The following is an 18723-nucleotide window of genomic DNA, read 5'->3' as shown; positions in this document are numbered from 1 at the left end:
CCGATCCCGTCCTGCAGACAAAGCCACGATCCGATCACGGTCATTGAGCCGGAGCTGCTGATGCCGATGGAGGTCCCCCTCTTCTGGGCTGGGTCCTCCCCGGGGCTCCATCATCTCCCACGGATTCCATTGTCTCCCGACCTCCACGCTCTCATCTCGACCTCGGCGTCCCACAGATATTTTGCACTAGCTCCATCAAGAACCCAACTCTTGTTCCCCTTTCCACGTGCTCCCCTCCCCTTCAGGGGGCGGGGCCGGCCGCAGACGTAGGGGTTACGTCACGGGGGAGGGGAGGTCTGGAGCAGAGGGGGAAGCTGGGAAGTCTCCGGGACTGGCCGATGTGGGTGGAGCGCTCAGGGACCTTTTCGGGCCTCCAGGAGCTGCATACCTTGGCGGCGGGGCGCCCATTGCGCACGCGCACCAGCCATTCCCTGGCACTACGATTCCCAGAAAGCTTTGCCCTCGATTCGGTCCCGTGACTTCCTCTTCCGTCCATTTTTCCCGGAAGTCAGGTTCTGTCACAGGGTTTCTGGAGTCCAAAGAAAAAAGGAGCAGAGACCGAGGGTTCTCGGCCGGGCGTCTGGCCACGCCCCTCGCGGAGGCCTAGTGTGCGCACGCGCAAGGCCCCCAGTCACTTTCACGGGCCCCGCGGTCACTACCCCTACTGCTGCCGCCGCCTCCAGGCTGCCCTCCGGGATGCCCACTCCCTTCCTGGCCCCAGCCCAGGCCGGAGCCCCGGAAGATGCTTCCCAGGGTCCAAGAGCGGCAGCCCCTCAGGTGGGTCCGGACCCGGGGCTTGTAAGGGTGGATGGAGGAACGGGGAAACTGAGGCAGCGCTAGAAGGGAAGCTTCTTGGGTCGAGAGTTAAGCCCCGAGCTTGGGGAAGGGTCCTGCCCGGAGGCTCCTCTCCGTGTGACCAGTGGGGAAACTGAGGCAGCCCAGACCAATAAGAGGGTGGAGCCTGAGATCCTGGGAAGGCACGTGGACTGGAGGGGCAGAGGGTGGGGGTAGAAGAACTCTCGAACTCTCAAGTCTGGCTCCCACGGGAGGAGGGGCTGCAGGGTCAGAGGTTGGTGCAAAGGGGGCAAGACCTTGCCGGGGGGCGGGGGGTGACCCTGACCCTCCTCCACTCCCGCAGAAGTTGGTCTGCACTGGTCTGGAGGGCGTCCGCCATGCCCACGGCTCTGATTCTTGGATGGACTTGGATGCTGCCTGGTGTGTGACCTGGGGGGTTAAGAGGGATGTCCTGTGCTTCCCTGGGCCAAGCTTGGGCTCTGGGTGCAAGGCAGCAGTATGGGTCTGTGCAGGGAACCCCAGGCTGGGAATCAGGGAACCCGGACTCACTACCTGCCCCCCCCCCCCACTTCCAAGGCGTTCTCAATATGTAGGATGGTTGCAAGGAGCCCTTGAGCTGGCTGCCTGCCTCAGGCCCGTGGGTAGGAAGGACTTTTCTAGCCAGAAGGTGGTGTGGGAAGTGGATCTGGGGGAGAATGCACCTGACTTCCACTCTGTCCTGTTTGTTGTCATCAGATTTCTTTACCTTGTGCATTATGTCCTCTAGCACCCCCCTTCCCCCATCACTTCAGGATTCCTAAAGACTTTGAATAGTCCAGAAACTCACTAGTTTCTCTTTAGTATATTTTAAGGTCTGTATGGGAGCTTAACAGATGTTGATTTGTTACCTGACCAAGAAGATACTGTTTCCTTTGGTCCAGTGTGAATGGCCATGCTAAGGAGCCTCCACTGCGTTTTGTAATAACTTAAGTATCTTCCTTTTACAAAAAATGTGCCTTTTCTGCCCCCAACCCCATCTTGTCCCAAACTGCTTTGTCCAAAGCATCTTGGTAGCTCAGGAGGAGAGACCTCGTTATCTGTGGCATTTGTCCTGAGGCACAGTTATCCCTTCCTGACTGATCTGGAGTGGATAAACTGCAGCATATCTCCCTGCCCTCTCCTGTGCAGTGACCAGCAAGGAAACTCTGGCAGTAGTACACAAGAGCTGCGATTGTTCTGTCATTGTTCAGAATTCAAAGCAAGCAGAGTCAAGTCAGGAAGCCTTTATTAAGCACTGGCTACATGCCAGACACTGCTGAGCACTGGATATCCAAAGGAAGGCAAGAGACAGCTCCTGCCTTCACCGAGCTTACAATGGAATGGGGGAGAAAACATGCAGACAGCTATGTACAATTAATAGATAATCATCAGAGGGAAGTCACTGGAGTTAAGAAGTGTTGGGGAATGCTGCCTGTAGAAGGTGGGGGACTTAAAGGAAGCCAGGGAAGTCAGTAGGCAGAGCAGAGGAGGGAGAGCCTTTCAGGCATGGGGGACAGCCAGAGGGAATTCCCAGAGCCAAGAGGTGGACACAGCCATGAGGCCATTGTCATTCACTGTATAGAACAGGACATGGGAGTAAAGTGTAAGAAGATTGGAAAGGTAGGAGGGGGCAAGGTCATGAAAGACTTTGAATGCTAAGCAGAGAATTTTGTATTTGCTCCTGGAGGCAATAGGGAGCCACTGGAGTTTATTGAGTAGGGTGAGTGATATGGTCAGGCTTGCACTTTAGGAGAAGCACTTTGGAGGCTGAATGGAGGATAGATTGGGGGGGGGGGGACCTTGAAGCAGGCAGACCTCCTCAACACTTATTGCCACAGTCCAAGCATGAGATGATGAGGGTCAGCATCAGGATAGGGGCAACATCAGAGGAGAGAAGGGGGTGGGGAGATGCAACTGAGGTGAAATGGACCAGAGATTCTGCAGAGGTGAAATGGACCAGAGATGCAGCAGAGGTGAAACGGACCAGAGATGCAGCAGAGGTGAAATGGACCAGAGATGCAGCAGAGGTGAAACGGACCAGAGATGCAGCAGAGGTGAAATGGACCAGAGATGCAGCAGAGGTGAAACGGACCAGAGATTCTGCAGAGGTGAAATGGACCAGAGATGCAGCAGAGGTGAAATGGACCAGAGATGCAGCAGAGGTGAAATGGACCAGAGATGCAGCAGAGGTGAAAGGACCAGACATGCTGCAGAGGTGAAATGGACCAGAGATTCTGCAGAGGTGAAATGGACCAGAGATTCTGCAGAGGTGAAATGGACCAGAGATGGTGCAGAGGTGAAATGGACCAGAGATTCTGCAGAGGTGAAATGGACCAGAGATGCAGCAGAGGTGAAAGGACCAGACATGCTGCAGAGGTGAAATGGACCAGAGATTCTGCAGAGGTGAAATGGACCAGAGATGCAGCAGAGGTGAAAGGGACCAGGGATTCTGCAGAGGTCTATTGAAAAGACCTTGATGCCATGTTGGATATGGGGGGCTGAGAGAGAGAGGAATCTAGGATGACTCTGAGGTTGAGCACCTCAGGGATTAGGAGGATGGTGGTACCCTTTACAGTAATGAGAAAGGTAGGAGGGGGGAGGGTTAATTTGGTCAGTAAACATAAACACCTACTATATGCTAGGCGGTGTTCCAAGCCCTTTATAACCCTGTGGTTGTAGTGAAAGGCAAAGGACAGTGCTTGCCATCGGGAGCTCACAATATGTTGGGGGAAAGAACGAATTCCGTTGTGGATATGTTGAGTTCAAGATGTCTAATAGTACATTAACTTTGAGATGTATAATAGTCAGTTGGAGGCAGGAGTCTAGAGGTAAGGGTGGATAAGTAGATTTAATGTGAAGATAAATAAATTTGTGATTTACCGTGGTGATAAATCCATGGGAGCTGATGAGGTCACTAAGCACAGCTGTTTAGAGAGAGAAAAGAGAAAAAAAAAAAAAAGGGTCCAGGACTGAGGCTTTTGGCAATGCTCTTAGTTAATGGGCATGACCCACATGAAGATCCAGACAAAGAAGGAGCAGTCAGATAGGAGAAGAACCAGGAGAGAGGGATGTCAGGAAAACCAGAGATGAAAGAGAATCCGGGAGATGAGGGTGATGGACAGTGTCAAAGGCTGCAGAAACTCCAAGGAGATAAGGCTATTTTCAGATACCTGATTTGTGCCCCTCCAAAGCACTGTGAGCACCACTCTTTTGCTGTCTTGCCGGCTTCCTCCACTTCCCAGGACAGTAGAAATTGTGTTCCTTGGGTGAGCACAAGTGTCTTTGGTCTTTCAGGCCTCTGTGACATTCCAGGATGTGGCTGTGGACTTCACCTGGGAGGAGTGGGGGTGTCTGGCCCCTCCTCAGAAGGAGCTGTACCGGGATGTGATGCTGGAGAACTACCGGAATCTGGTGTGCCTGGGTGAGGAGGGCTGCCCATGGTGCTTAGCATGTACCCTGGGGAGGGTCTCAAGTGTTGGGCACGTCTTGGGTGGCCTCAGGCGTGAGAGATCCTTGGGACCTAGAGATAGCACCCTTGTGCTTCCTGACCCCTGGTGCACCTGTAGCCTGCTTACGTTAACCTACAGATTGTGTCTCCCCTACTCCCTGCCCCCTCAGGTCCAAGAACCTCCCCTCTCAGCAGTTAGGGGGTCCCATGAAGCCATTTTCTTTCTGACCCCTTATATGTTTTGGAAAGGGGGTCACTCAGGGGTCTTTTCTTCTGCTCTTGCGGTCGTCTTGGTGTGTCCACCTGTTCTCCTAGAGACAAGAGCTGGGATCGAGCCCAAAGTGGGAGGCTTTCTGTCCTGAGCCTTTCTCTGTGTCCAATGGGCAGGACTGGCTGCTTCCACACCAGAAGTGATTGTCCAGCTGGAGCGAGGGGAGGCACCATGGAGGCCTGAGGGAGGTGGTCCTGGAATCCACCCTGCAGGTGAGTGATTCGGGCCAGGTGAGAACATCAGTTTTGGGACCATCTCCCCAGGCTTAAGGAAGGGGGGGATAGGCGTTCTCTTTCCCTTGTCTTCGAGGCTAGGCACCCACTTCTGGGCTCCCACCTCCCCTTCCTCATCCTCAGATTAATCACACACTCATCCTGGATGTTTGCTTCCGTGTTGCATTGGGATAGATTTCTTCTAGTGTGTTTTTTGGCATGATGCAGCTGTTCTAAATTCCTGATTAGCGTGTGGTCACTGTGGCCCTTTATGGCCATCTCTGTTCTGGGCTGTTCCCATAAGCGTTCTCCAGAAAATGTGACTGGAGCTCCTGCAGCCCTGCCTCCTCCCTTCCCAGCAGGGGGCAGGACGAGGTGGGTATGGCTGCCCCTTGGGAGCTGTGGACCAGTGGATTTTTATTAAAGGCCTGTGAAGTTCTAAGTCATCCATCCTGTATTTGCCCTCACTCTTCCTTTCTTAGCCTTCCACATCATTTCCCTGTCACATCCCTGGACTAATTTCTTTAGACAGCTGAACTCCATTTCAGCCATTTTTTTCTTTCTGTGATGGTGATGGAGACTCCACAGGCCTGCAGATGGGTGTTTTTTCATCTGGTCTCTAAGTGCTTGCCAAGGCATCGTCTGCTGCGCCCCCTTTGGGTGACTTAGCTGCTGATTCCCCTGGACTCGTCAGTCTGAATCCTCAGCTCAGGGAACAGCAGGAAGGGTGCTGTTCTCTCTCTGACTTGGCCTCTTGCTGGGGTGGGAGCAGGCTTCCAAACCTCAGATTGAAAGACTTCTCACCTTGTTTGGAGGATAACATTTTTCTTTTCTTTTTCTTCACTCTCTAGAGATGAGAGAAAGCCATAGGAATGTGCTGTTCACGAAGTGAAACCTTAGCAGGCTGTAACTCCCCAAACCCACCCTGATCTTTTTTCATTTAGAAAAATATGCAAACCTCATCCTCTCCTCTTTTTGCTCTCTCTCTCTCTCTGCATTCCCTACTTGGCCAGGATTGGGAATACAGAGATAGTCAATAAATGTTTATTAAGCACCTACTGTGTCCTAGGCTCTGGCTGTACAAGAAGAGGCAAGATATAGTCCCTGCCCTCAAGGAGCGCTTAGCTTTGTCATTTTCAGCAGAAAAATCCCCTTTCCTCCCTGATCTTAAAACTTATCCCCCACCTAAGGTTAGGTCAGAGGGGGGTTGAAATTGCATTAGAATTGGCTGTTTACTCTTTGGAGTGTGTAAAAGGTGCCATTTATTGCCCAGGATCATTGACCATTTAGATCAACAGAGCTCAGCAAGGACAGTCTTGGACCAGCCCTTCCTGGGCCTTGTTTCTGGTTTGCTGACGGAAGCCTGAGAGGGCTTTTTCTGTCAATTCCACTGACCACTCCATGGCAGGATTCTGTCGTTACTGGGCCAGGAAGGACAGAGGATCTCTCAGGAAGATTAATTACTCAGCTCGGAATTGAGACAAGTCCACGTTATCATTAGTGGTGGGAATCCTGCTTACTCCTGGGGTTTACTTTACCTTAGAAACAAGCAGAGAATTTAGCCAAGGGGCATTCCAGAGAGTGCAGTGAACACAGACCGACACATGGGCAAGCAGGCAGCTCTCAGAAAGTAAGGGGTACCAGCTTCAGAAGAACCGAGAGTAGAGACCTCCCCTCCTGGAGGGAGGCCATCATCCGCCTGCAGTGGCATCCTCCCCTGGTGCCCACCACAGCCATCTCGCTGTCTGCTCTTCCCGTTCTGCACTTTCTTGGTGACCCTTGTAACCTCATTCTTCTCAGATGTGGTGGCTTGCACCCATCGGGCTCGTTCTTGGTGGACTTTGAGTTCCTTGTCTTACTTCCACGTGGTCAGCCCAGTGGCTCTCTGTCCCTGGCGGAATCAAGCATGAGAGCCTTTGGTGTCTAATGGCCCTTTCTACATTTCCAGCCTTTGCTGCCCTCCCCTCACTCTGACTCGAGCTCTGACCCGCCATCTGCTGCCTCTGGGCCTTTGTCCTGGCTGTGCCTCCTGCCTGGAATGCCCCCCTCACACCTGGCTCAGGAAATCTGGCCGCAGACACTTGTTGTCTGTGATGCAGGGCAAGGCGCTCCACCTGCGCCTCGGTCTTCCCAGCTGTAAAATGGTGATCACAGCAACGCTTCCCTGCCAGAGTTGTGGGGATGAGATTATGCACTGTGCTGCCCGCACAGTAGGCCCTTAACAAATTCTGGTTCCTTCACCCATCACTCTATCACCGTCTTTTGTCTTCTCAGCCATCAGTGAGCATTTGTTAAGGTCCTGTTATATGCCAAGCGCCAAGCTGAGTGCTGGGGATACAAAGGAAGGCACGAACGTTTCTCAGAGAGTTAGCATGGCAAGGATGCACATCCAGGATCTGGACAGAGGCAGGGGCCGGTAATGTCAGAGGGAAGTGCAAAGGGCCACCAGGAAGGCATCTGCAGAGCCTGGGCCTTGGAGGAAGCTAAGAGATGGTGATGGGTGAGAGCATCCCAGATGTGGGGAATAGCCAGGGCAAAGACCTAGAAACGGGGAGCCCGGTGTGCCACAGAAGGGAGTGAGAAGGCTGGAGGGGTAGGAGGGTCCAGGTGGTGAGCAGCATTTTGTATTTGGTCCTGGAGGCAGCTGGGAGCCGCTGGAGTTTAACGTAGGGGCCAACGCGGTCAGTCCTGCATTTTAGCAGAATCACTGGTGGCTGAATGGAGGATGGACTGGAAGGGGCAGCTCCTCAGGCAGGCATACCCCAGACCCCAGCCTGCAGTCAGGAGAGGAAGAGGCTTCTTGGAGAGACATCAGGAGGGGAGAGAGGACATGGCTTGGCCACAGGGGGAGGAATTGAGGATGACAGCAGAGTTGTGGAACTCAGCCACTGGGAAGGTGGTCATCTCTTTGACATGAATAGGGAAGTTGGGAGGAGGGGAGGGGTCAGTGTTGATTAACTCTTCTAAGCAGCTACTTGTTTCCTACTCTTTTTTTTTAAAACTCAGACCTTATTTTTTAATTAACAAGCATTTTTTTCTCTTCCCCCACTGGGAAAAAAAGGGAAAAAACCAAACCCTAGTAACAGGTAAATATTATAAGCCAAACTGTTCCCTGATTGGCTGTGTGAGGAAGTGGACTTGTGCCTTACTCCTGCCCTCCTGGGGGATGCCTTTGATCCGTGAATCTGGGACCCTCATGAAGATTTTGTGTAGACAGGACAGTCAGCATATCCATGTTCTCAGTCACTGTTACACTATCGTGACAGTGTCTGTGTTCTGTCCCCCTCCTCCTCTTCTGGGATGGCCTCCAGCATGGAGGAGTGCTCTCTTTCCACTGGATCCCATCTGGGTTCCCATGAGTGCCGACTCTGTCTCCCCTGCAGCATTTCAGGGGTTGTTGGTCAGGGTCCAAGGGGAGCCACGTGGGACTGGATGGAGATGACTTCTTGGGCAGACTCGTAGTGGGCTTTTTCATTGTGCTGTTTTGTAGTCCCACTTCCATTTTGTCCATCGGTGCTCTGGGGAAGACTTTGCTTGGCTGTGTTGCCAGGCTTTATTGGGACTGGTCTTGGTGTCCCCACCCCCATCCTCACCCAGTTCTGCTTTTCTCTGCTTTTTGAGATGCCGTGGCTCTCATTTGCCCACCATCCTTCTTTGTAACACTACAAATGAGTTTATATTCTAATCCCTGTTTCCTTTGGCAGCCCCTTCCCTCTGCTTGGCAAGCGCGTCAGATGCTGGCTGACCAAACCGTTCTCTGATGCTCCTGGTCCCCATGTTGTGGCCCTTCCTTTATTCTGGTTAAACTTGTGAAGTGAATGGCCGAGGAAGTGTTAAGGTCATTTCTTTGTTGGTTTTATTTTTATTTCAGCTTATTTAAGTGGCTCAGGCATGAGTTGTTTGTGCCATGTCTCCTCCTCCTCTAGCTCTTTGGTCTGACAAGTCGAGGGCCTGCCTGTGCGTGGGCAGCCTGTTGGGTTAGCTTGCACAACAGGTGGGAAGCGCCTGTGACCAGTGCCTGGCAAACCTTGTCTGCAGAAACGATATCAAGGCCGAGGCTTCGTCTCTGGCTTCCTTCATTCCTTCACCACAGCTGTGTTGTCCCATGGATTTCTCTCCACCCTTCCCTTTCCACCTTCACACAGTGTCAGTAGCTGTTCATTTGGAGACTTTTCTCCAGGTCTTCCTAGGATTTCAGTCAGGAGTTGGGGGGAAATGAAAGAATGCTGAGTAGTAATGATGGTCTAGTTGGGATAAGAGAACATATGTTTGTAGTGAACCTAGTTGTATCACTTTCTCCAGGAATGTTCAGGTATGTTTGTGTAGGAACGGAGAAGATGATGGTGGGAATAATCTAGAGTTGGAGTTCTGCAAGTTGTACCTGGAGACAGGACAAAGTGCAAAGCATTGTAGGGTGGTAGAACTGGTCAATTGTAGGGTCAACTGTGAAGACAGGGAAGTGAGGCCAGCGCGGGGCAGATGGCTCAGGAGAACAGGTGGGGATGGGAGACCGAAGGTCATGGTGATAGCCGGTGTGTTTAGGAGGGGTGGGCAAAAGGAGAGGTGGAAAGAGGGAAGCATGTGCTCAGAGGGAAGCCTTATCCAGTTTGGGATCATGGAGATAGAACAACTGTGGGTAATTCAAACTGTGGGTGAATTCAAAGGACGGCCATAACTGTGATCGAGTGGATGCAAGGTGGAGGTCCTAGGAGTTTGGGAGGTTGGTGAACTGGAAGGCTCGAGTCTGACACGTTTGTGGAACTCCAGACTTTATGGGCGGGGGTTGGGTTAGTGAGAAGGACTGAGTCTAGCACTGAATCTCCTGAGAAGGAGTTGAGTAGAGGTGAGTAGAGGAGACTTCAAAGGCAGAGAGCTTGCTGCCTGATGGGGACGGAGGGCCAGTTTGGTGGTGGCAGTGATGATGCAGGAGAATGCTTTCCCCTCCTCTTCCTGGCCCAGGGTCTGGGAACATGAGAGAAGGAGCAGCTGGTCCTGCAGGCAGGTGCCAGGGGTGCACTGTCTTCTGGGAGAGAACCTGGAGCAGTTTATCGTGTATTAGTAATAATTTGTGATGATTTTTTTTTCTGACTGCCTTGTTTATATGACCAAGAGAAATAAAACCAGAAACACTCTATACAGATACTTTTTCTGATGGTGTTAAAATATGCTGGCCTCGTAATCTCCCCTTGGAGAGAGGAGGTCTGGGTGGATGCCTCCTCTCCAGGACCTTTGCTGTCCTTACATTGCTCAGAGTTCAATTCCCTTTCTGCAATCTTTTGACTTTTATATATTGTAGCTGCTGTTTGTTATCCTTAGTTCTGGTTTTCTTCTGAAAAGCTAAAAGTGCCCCCTCCCTGCCCAGTTTCCATCAAAGAGTTGTTCTTTAAGAAAATGTGCAGAATAAGTATGCGGCCTTTCATTGGGATTCATGGTGCAGTAGCAAAAAGCAAACTGGCGTTGCTCTTGTTTTGACCCCATTTTGGACTAGCACTGTCCCCTGGTGCCAGGCACAAAATCTGCAGGAGGCTCATTTTCCTCATCAATTAATAACTGACTTATTTACCACAAAAGTTTGTGAGGATCATTTGAAAGGTTTTTATAAATAGTCTATGACTAATAAAATAACTGTAAAAGTCTTCAAATGGATCTTAGAGCTTGAAGTGCCTTTGGAGGCAATCTAGTCCAAGGCACTCGACTTAAGAGATGAAGAAACAGGGCCAGAGAGTGTAAGGTCATTCAGGTTGTATGTTTCAGTGGTGGGATCTGATCTTATGTCCTCTGCCCTGAACCAGTGTTTTTTTCAGTGTACTTCACTGCCTCCCTTCTACATCGATTTTGAAGGTCCCTCTGGTAATTTAGATCAAAACCCATCCATACCTCTGTCTGCTACAATTGTTAGCCATGTCCTTCCGTAAATTCACCATGTAGGGTTCATGCTACATGCTGAAGACTTTCCCTACTTTCTCTAGACCTCTAATGGAAAGCACTGGATCATTCAGGCTGTCCACCTCTCATTACTGGCTCTTGACATGTTACCTCTTCATCTTTTCTTCCTGTCCTTAACTGGGCTCTCCGATTTACTCATGCTTTCCCCTCTGAGATGGTTTTTCATCTGATCTGCATAGATGTTGTATGTACCAGTTACATGTTTTCTTCTTCATTAGAATGTGAACTTCTCGAAGGCTGGGACGGTTTGTGAACTGCCTTTGTTTTTATCTCCATTGCTCAGGGCAGTGTCTATCGCATGGTAAGCACTTAATAAATTCTTATTGACTAATTATTGAGTAATATCTTTTTATTCTTTAAAAGGTTTCCAAAACTCTTTTCTTACCACAACCCTACAAACATAATGGGTTTTTAGTATTTGTTCTCAGTTTTAGTAAGTGGTTGTTTCTTTTAAATAGTCTTCTGGTTTTTTCCCGATTACATGTAAAGACAATTTTTAACATTCATCTTTAAAATAAAATTTTGAGTTCCAAATTTTTTCCTTCCTCCCCTCCCCCCCTGAGATGGTAAGAAATTTGATATAGGTTGTATATATGCAATCATGTTGTGAAAGAAGAAACAGAACAAAAGAGAAAACCACAAAAAACAAAGAAAGTAAACATAGTCTGCTTCAATCTGCATTCAGACTCTGTCAGTTCTTTTTCTGGGTGTGGATGGCATTTTCCATCTTGAGTCTTTTGGAATTGTCTTAGATCATTGCATTGCTGAGAAGAGCTGAATCGACCATAGTTGATCATTGCACAATGTGGCTGTTACTGTGTACAGTGTTCTGGTTCTGCTCACTTCACTCAGCATCAGTTCATGTAAGTCTTTCCGGGTTTTTCTGAAAGGATCCTGCTCATCATTTCTTATGGAACAGTAGTATTCCATTACATTCATATACCACTTGTCCAGCCATTCCTCAGTTATTGGGCATCCCCTTAATTTCCAATTCTTTGCCCCCACAAAAGAGCTGTCAGGAAGCATTTATTTGCACCTTAATGTGCTGTGCTGGAAATACAAACAAAGGCAACAAACGTGGTCTCTGTCCTCAGGTGACTCATGTTTTATGTGTTAGAATCATTTTTCTTGATTGGTGAGACAGAAGACAGGACTATGTGTGCAGCAATAGCAAGAGGGGATATTTGACCTGTTTCTTATTTCTTTCAGATTGGGACATTGGGCCTGAAAACAAGGAACCAGTTACCAAGGTGGACCTTTCTATGGAAGAATCATTCTCAGAAAGATTCACAAATAGTGGTGTCTGCGTCTCCAAGTTGGAAGAAACCTGGGTATGTGCTACCAGGTTAGAAAGGCAGCAGAATAATGAAACTACATCTCTAATAGTAAAAAATGCCCCAAGGAAACCTCTTAATGAAATGAGAGGCCATGACTATAGTCACTGTCCCAGAAGTGCTCATTTGGGACCAGTTCATTTTTCCCAACAAAGAATATCATTAGGAAATAGTCTCCCTAAATGTGATACATATGGAAAGAGCTTCAGACTATATTCAGCCCTCAGAAATTGTAATAAAATATGCTCAAAAATTTTCCCTAAGTATAATGAGGGTAGGAGGTCCTTCAGTTATAATTCCAACCTCATTGAAAACCATAAACTGCACACTGAAGAAAAGCCTTATGAATGTCATGACTGTGGGAAGGCCTTCCGGTGGAGCTCACACCTTGCTCAACACCAGATAACACATACTGGGGAGAAACCCTATGAATGTAAAGAATGTGGAAAAGCCTTTGGCTTGAGTACAGGGCTGACTCGACACCAGAGGATTCACACTGGAGAGAAACCTTATGAATGTAATGAGTGTGGGAAAGCTTTCCTTCTGAACACAAACTTTATTGTACATCAGAGAATTCATAGTGGAGAAAAACCTTACGAATGTAATGAATGTGGAAAGGCCTTCAATAGGAGCACCCAACTTACTGTACATCAAAGAATTCACACTGGAGAGAAGCCATATGAATGTAATGAATGTGGGAAGGCCTTTCGACAGAACACAGTTCTTACTGAACATCAAAGGATTCATAGTGGAGAGAAACCCTATGAATGCAATGAATGTGGAAAAGCCTTCCGCCAGAGCTCACAGCTTACTCAACACCAGAGAATTCACACTGGAGAGAAACCTTATGAATGTCATGATTGTGGGAAGGCCTTCCTTCTGAGTACAACTTTTGCTGTACATCAGAGAATTCACACTGGAGAGAAACCTTATGAATGTAATGAATGTGGGAAGGCCTTCAGCTGGAGCACAGAACTTGCTGAACACCAGAGGATCCACACTGGTGAGAAACCTTATGAATGTAATGAATGTGGGAAGGCTTTTTGCCAGAGCTCACAGTTGGCTCGTCATCAGGTAATCCACACTGGAGAGAAACCTTATGAATGTCATGAGTGTGGGAAGGCCTTCCTTCTGAGTACAACCTTTGCTATCCATCAGAAAATTCATAGTGGAGATTAACCTTATGAATATAATAAATACGAAAGAGCCTTCAATTTGAGCAGTGACTTTACTCAGCATCGGATTGGAGAATATATGATTAGTTATGTGAATGTATTTAACCTTGGAAAGTCAGCACCCAGAACATACAATGGTACATAAGATATTCCACAGTAGAAAGTTTATTGTAAATGAGGAATTATAAATTCCACAGCCAATGCCTTCTCAACATAAGTTTATACTGGAGAAGAAACATCTTCAGTTAGTGAACAGAGCTTACTCAACATCCTAGAATCACAACTTGCATAGCACATAGGGAGGAAAGCTTTAGGAATGTAGTAAACTCAAGAAAGATTTCAGCAAGAGCTAGTCTTTGACTGAAAGTTAATGAATGCAAACTATAAGAAAACCCTATATTTGAAGGAAATCTCTAACTTTTACTGTTCTAACCTTAACCTTAGCCATCTCCCCTTATTTGCCATATTTGCAACAGCTTATTTTTTGCCAGTGTAGTCTCAGTACATCAAGAGTTTCTGTCATATTAACTCCATTTCTCTAAAGTACTCAGAATCATGGGCCATTTTCCCCTCCTTCCTTCCATTTCCAGAAGAAAAGTTTTATTTGCTCTTTGCTAAAGCAAATTCTTTTTTTTGATCCTATCCTCATATGTCTATTCTAATGCCGTATTCCAGCAAACATTCCTTTCTTGTGCTTTTTCCTGACTGAGGTCTCCTCAGTACTAAGGTTTCCATTTGTGTCCCTCTACTCCATCCAGACTGTTCCATCTCCCTTTCATTGAAAAAAACATTGAAAACTCTTGTCTCTGCACTTTCTTCTTTTTTTTCATCTGTCACCTGAACACTTAGCAATTGAGTTTCTATCCCAAATATTTTACAGAATTAACTTTCAAGAAACATAAGACTCCAAGCAAGTGGTTGAATGAGAGATTGTTTAAGCTCAGTTCTCCTCCATCACATGCCAGAATTAAAGAATAACCAGATACAACACCACCTAGGAAAAATCATTAGGATAAAGAACAGAAATGCCAATAACAAGAAAGATTCAGCAATCCCAAAGGGTTTACAATACAAGGACTAACTATTATGCAGTCACACAATCTTTTGGGGACTGAAAATGAGAGGAAAAGCACTATAGCAACTACTATGAGGTCTCAAAATCAGGGAACAAAGGAAAACCGTTCTGGAATGGTTTTAGAAAGGCAGTTAAAAAAATAAGGATGGAAATTAGAGTAGAAATTAGAATTCTTAAAGATATGAGACTGACAAGAAAGATAACTTAGAATGGAGATTTTCTTCAGAACTCTTGATTCTCTGAAAAGAGAACCACAGATCTGAAACCTTAAAGTGCAACAATGGAATTTTAGAACAAAATAAGACTTGTAATAGCTGGCTTCTCTAGAAGCCATAGCTGACCTTAAAGAAAGGATACCCCCAAATAATCTGAGAATTAGAGGTTTTTCATTAAAATACAATGAAATAAACTTCCTGAAAACCATCCTTTAGTAAAACAAAGATGAAAACTGCCCCCTCCCCAATACTAAAAATGTAGAGTTAAGTATGGATCAATAGAATCCATAGAGTGCTAAAAGAGAAATTTGAATTTTAGTTCCCCCATAAATGTGTAGGTCTAGCTTCAGAACTTCAACATTAATCAAAAATTCTTGCAAGCACCCAAGATGAAACCTTTTATATTTTCAAGGAAAAGCAAACTAAGTTGCACAAGACCATTCCTTGTTCACAAGAAAGAACAACAAAAGGAATATAATACTCTGACAACCAAAGCAGATTAGTTTGCACACAAAAGTAACTTCATGCAAAATTGAGTTTGACCATCAATGGAAAAAGGTTGACTTTAAGTAAAAGAGTGCAATTGGAATTTCTTTCTGAAGAAGCCACGGTTGAGCAAGACAATTGATTCACACACCTATCAAAGAAATTTAAACAAAGTAAATGAGTCTATGATAGATGGCATGACAATGCATAGGTTACCTTTGGACTTAGGAGAGCTGGGTTAGTTTTCTGACATGTTTTCTGTATGATTTCAGGAAAGTCATTGATCTCTGAGTGCCCCAGGCAATTCTAATATTAAGTTTTTCTTTAATTATTGATCTTCATCTTTGGAGGGCATTCTATACAATGGTAAAATTACAGGTTCAAGTAAAAAAATCCATATAACAAGAAAATCCTAAAGTAAAAATGTTTGTGTCTATAGAGCTAGGGAAGACTAATTTTTTAAGAAAAAAACTATACTATTGGTGGCCTTTTTCTTGGCCAGTGCCTTGTGGGACTACTACAACCCACCTCACCATTTCTTGTGACACTGATATCTGAACTTCTGCCCACAGAAGTAAGTCCAAGCCCTTTTATAGGAATGGATAGTTATTACTATATCCTGGAATTAATCCAGGCCATGCCTCATTTTGAGAGATTCACTTCCTAAGTAGGAAAAAAAAAAACACTTGGATTTTGCATAATGTATTATAAATCTTTGCATGTTAAGCGTTTTCTTTGAAGAAGTTCCTAACCACTTGTGAGCTCCTTACTGGCCTATTAACAGTTCAATAGGCATTTTTCTTCTCTTGTGACTTGCTAGAAGCTTTATTGGCTTTGAGTGGTTCCCCTTCTTACTTACCCATACACACATGAAAATGACAGTAGCTTTTTCTATAATTAGGCTCAGGATAATTATTAAATCTGCTTTCTTGGGGCATGCTACCCAACCTGAGATAACAGCTACCTCTCAAAGTGTGTCTCATCTTCATGGTAATTATGAACAATTGCCCAAGACACGCCTTCTGTCCATATAATGACAGCTGTGTCTAAGTTTGCTGAGGAAGTTGATTGCATGCAAGGGCTGAGTTGCCTTGAAGACCAGTCATTTTGGAGAAGACTGACTATAGGCTCAGGTACATGTTTCCTGGTCAATGAGTAGTCTCCTAATCATTGAAGCCAAAGCAAAAGGTGAGAACTTGTCTTCAGAAGGTGAGAAATGAAGCCTTTAATCCATAAGAAAGGGTAAACCAGGTTTTTACAGTACTGCTGAAGATGCAGTTGCCAAAACTCACTGACATGAAAGACTGAACTAGGAACCATCATTGGCTCCTGGGGATTATTAAAGGTAGTTGCATTTCATCAATCATCATCACTTTGAGACCCAGCTTCCTGTGCTACACCCTTCAATAAATCCCAATACTTGAATCCCTAAGTTGTGTGTGGTATTGGGTTTTGCTTCTGTAGGTTTAATGATGTGATTCCAGTAACACAACTCATCCATTTAGAGAGCTTTTGCTGCTAAATGTTGGGGAATGAGCAAAAGAGACTGAATGAGAAGGATAGGGTTGGTATAAAAACCAAATAGTTCTCAAACTAGAATTGATACTCTGGTATTTGCAAATTTTAAAAAAATTAAATTTATTGACTTACACAATAAGCCTTACAACTTTGTACATCCTTAAAATACTTGCAATTTGCAATACATCCTCTTTTTGCTGCAATCACTCATTTTACATGTAGACAGAGTCCATGAGATTTTTGACACATTTGCTAATTTTTCAGGAAACCACATTTCTATCACATTGGCTATTAAGTGTTCTTTTGAAAAAGTCCATTTTCCCAGGATTAATCTTGATTTTAGCCCACAGGATTTTAAAGAAATTTATTTTTAGTTTGAATTTAAACAATAAATAAAATAGGTATTTTCATATGCAAAATAGAACAGATAAAGGGGATTGTCCTCAAGCTGTAAATCACTATGATGTACTGTTTGCCTTTTGAGAATAAATTCAACCTTTAGCTTCAAAGCTGTCCTTGTCTGTGCTTCTTGCTTTATATTCTTTGCATTTAAAATAGATTCTTCAATAACCTTTTTAATTTTTGCTCCTCTATCTCTTCTCCCCTTTACCTGCCACCCCCCCCCCCCCATTCCTTCACTTATGGATGATCAAAGCACCGTCCCCGGCACCTTTCCAGATTGATTATGGTAGGAGGGTTAGGGTTAGAGTGTCTACCAGAGTCCCTTAACATCTGGGCTGGGCTGGGCTGGGCTAGGTCTTTTACGTGAAAAGTATTGTTGAGGTTTGGGGTTGAGGGGTGCTCGAGACCCCAAAATAGCAACATGCTGGCTCCTGCTGAATGAATTCGACTCAAACTTTCTCAGCCAAAGAAAAACAGTTGTTGCAGTAATCCGGCTAGCAGCTTGTGTTGGTAACCAAAAATGGGCTCCTTAGCACTTAGTCAACAAGTGCCCTTGAATAGTTTGGCTTTTTCCCCTGAACTAACTGAATGCTGTCTGTATGATGAGTTGGAGTAAGCTTGTCGGCCCCTTCACCTTGCTTCCCTTGATTAAGCAGATCGAAAGAACCTGTGCTTTCCCCGGCATACCTTACACCCCCACAGAAGCTGCTAGCCGGATGGTTAAAAACAGCTTCCGTTGGAGCTAGAGACAGCTACAGCTACAGCCGAAGCTGAAGCAGGAGCTGCCGGTGGCAGAGCTGACCTCCGTGTGGACTGAGGAGTGCTGAGCAAGGACTTGAGGCCAGTGGGTAATCTTTTTACCGTAGAGGGGAAGCATGTATATGATTTTGCTTTATACCATCATGCTTCTCTGTGACCTCCTGGTTACTCTTGTGAGGCGGACTTATTGGGCCTGGAGGCTTTTGATCAGTATATCAAAATGGGGATGCTGGTCTGTGAGTTTGTTACTGTGGAGCCTAAATATATGCCTTGATTCTACTGCCTCCTACTTTGAGAATTCCTTATATCCGGCAGTTCTGAACCTTTCAGACATATATATGATCCTCTTTGAAATTATAAACTCTGCCCTCATACTACACAGCTGCTATAGGGGTGTAAGACCCACCAACAACCCACACACAGAAAGCTGCCAACATAGGTTCTTTTGATCTGCTTTACTAAGTTAAGTAGTGTTAAGGGGGTTAACAATCTTACTTTAATTCAACATACAAATATCATTCACTCAGCTCAGGGGGAAAAGCCAGCACCCTGAGCTTCAGAGCAAATACAGAGTAAATAAACATGAATCAACAGACAGAATTCCGTCTAACAAAATCACAATATACAGTTACCAGAGAAGCATCAACATCTGAGTTTTCTCCAAAGCCAGGGAGCTCATAACAACAGCTGGCCCAGAGTCACGCAACACTCCTGCTGTGGCTCAGAGCTCCAAAGGAGAAAGTCAACCTCTGGGTTTATATATCTTGTTCAGGGTCAAAGGTGAGTCACATGCGACTCACCCACGTGACCTAAAATTGTCACAAAAATGTGACTTAAACCCACATGGTCTAAAAGCCTCTGATGTCACAAACATGTCACTCAAATCCATGGAAACTAGGCTTTCCCTTGAGGTAAGGAGATCATCAAGGACTCCTGATGTCATCAAGGAAACAAAGGCCAAACTCTTCAAGGACACTTGGTTGAATAAATGCAAAGAGCCCATCTTGATTGCCAATACAACAGTTTATTAAAGATTCGCCGTATTGGGTAGAGCCTTAGGGAGCCTGAG

General features: G+C 46.1%; 1 protein-coding gene across 2 annotated transcripts; it reads left to right on the top strand.

Annotated features, from left to right (window-relative positions):
* Positions 1-528: 528 nt before the first annotated feature.
* Positions 529-16999, top strand: LOC118834480 (zinc finger protein 501-like). 2 transcript variants are annotated; one of them, XM_036741924.1, is made up of 4 exons: positions 529-777; positions 4108-4234; positions 4649-4744; positions 11900-16999. In XM_036741924.1, exons 1-4 carry the CDS (start codon positions 697-699, stop codon positions 13201-13203), a joined length of 1608 nt encoding a protein of 535 aa, XP_036597819.1. In that variant the 5' UTR covers positions 529-696; the 3' UTR covers positions 13204-16999. The 2 variants fall into 2 exon arrangements, with proteins under 2 accessions (XP_036597819.1, XP_036597820.1); XM_036741925.1 differs by lacking the exon at positions 529-777 and adding an exon at positions 1197-1215 and having other exon boundaries at positions 11900-16924.
* Positions 17000-18723: the final 1724 nt, after the last annotated feature.

This window comes from Trichosurus vulpecula, chromosome 1 (genome assembly GCF_011100635.1).
Source record: "Trichosurus vulpecula isolate mTriVul1 chromosome 1, mTriVul1.pri, whole genome shotgun sequence".
NCBI lineage: Eukaryota > Metazoa > Chordata > Mammalia > Diprotodontia > Phalangeridae > Trichosurus > Trichosurus vulpecula.
This window is presented reverse-complemented; position numbering and strand designations above follow the sequence as displayed.

Excerpts from the sequence above, each read along its gene's own strand:
- LOC118834480 (XM_036741924.1), top strand. The coding sequence starts at position 697 with ATGCCCACTCCCTTCCTGGCCCCAGCCCAGGCCGGAGCCCCGGAAGAT. Across the intron at positions 4,235-4,648 it reads CCGGAATCTGGTGTGCCTGG|GACTGGCTGCTTCCACACCA; the intron begins GTGAGGAGGGCT and ends TCCAATGGGCAG. Across the intron at positions 4,745-11,899 it reads TCCTGGAATCCACCCTGCAG|ATTGGGACATTGGGCCTGAA; the intron begins GTGAGTGATTCG and ends TATTTCTTTCAG.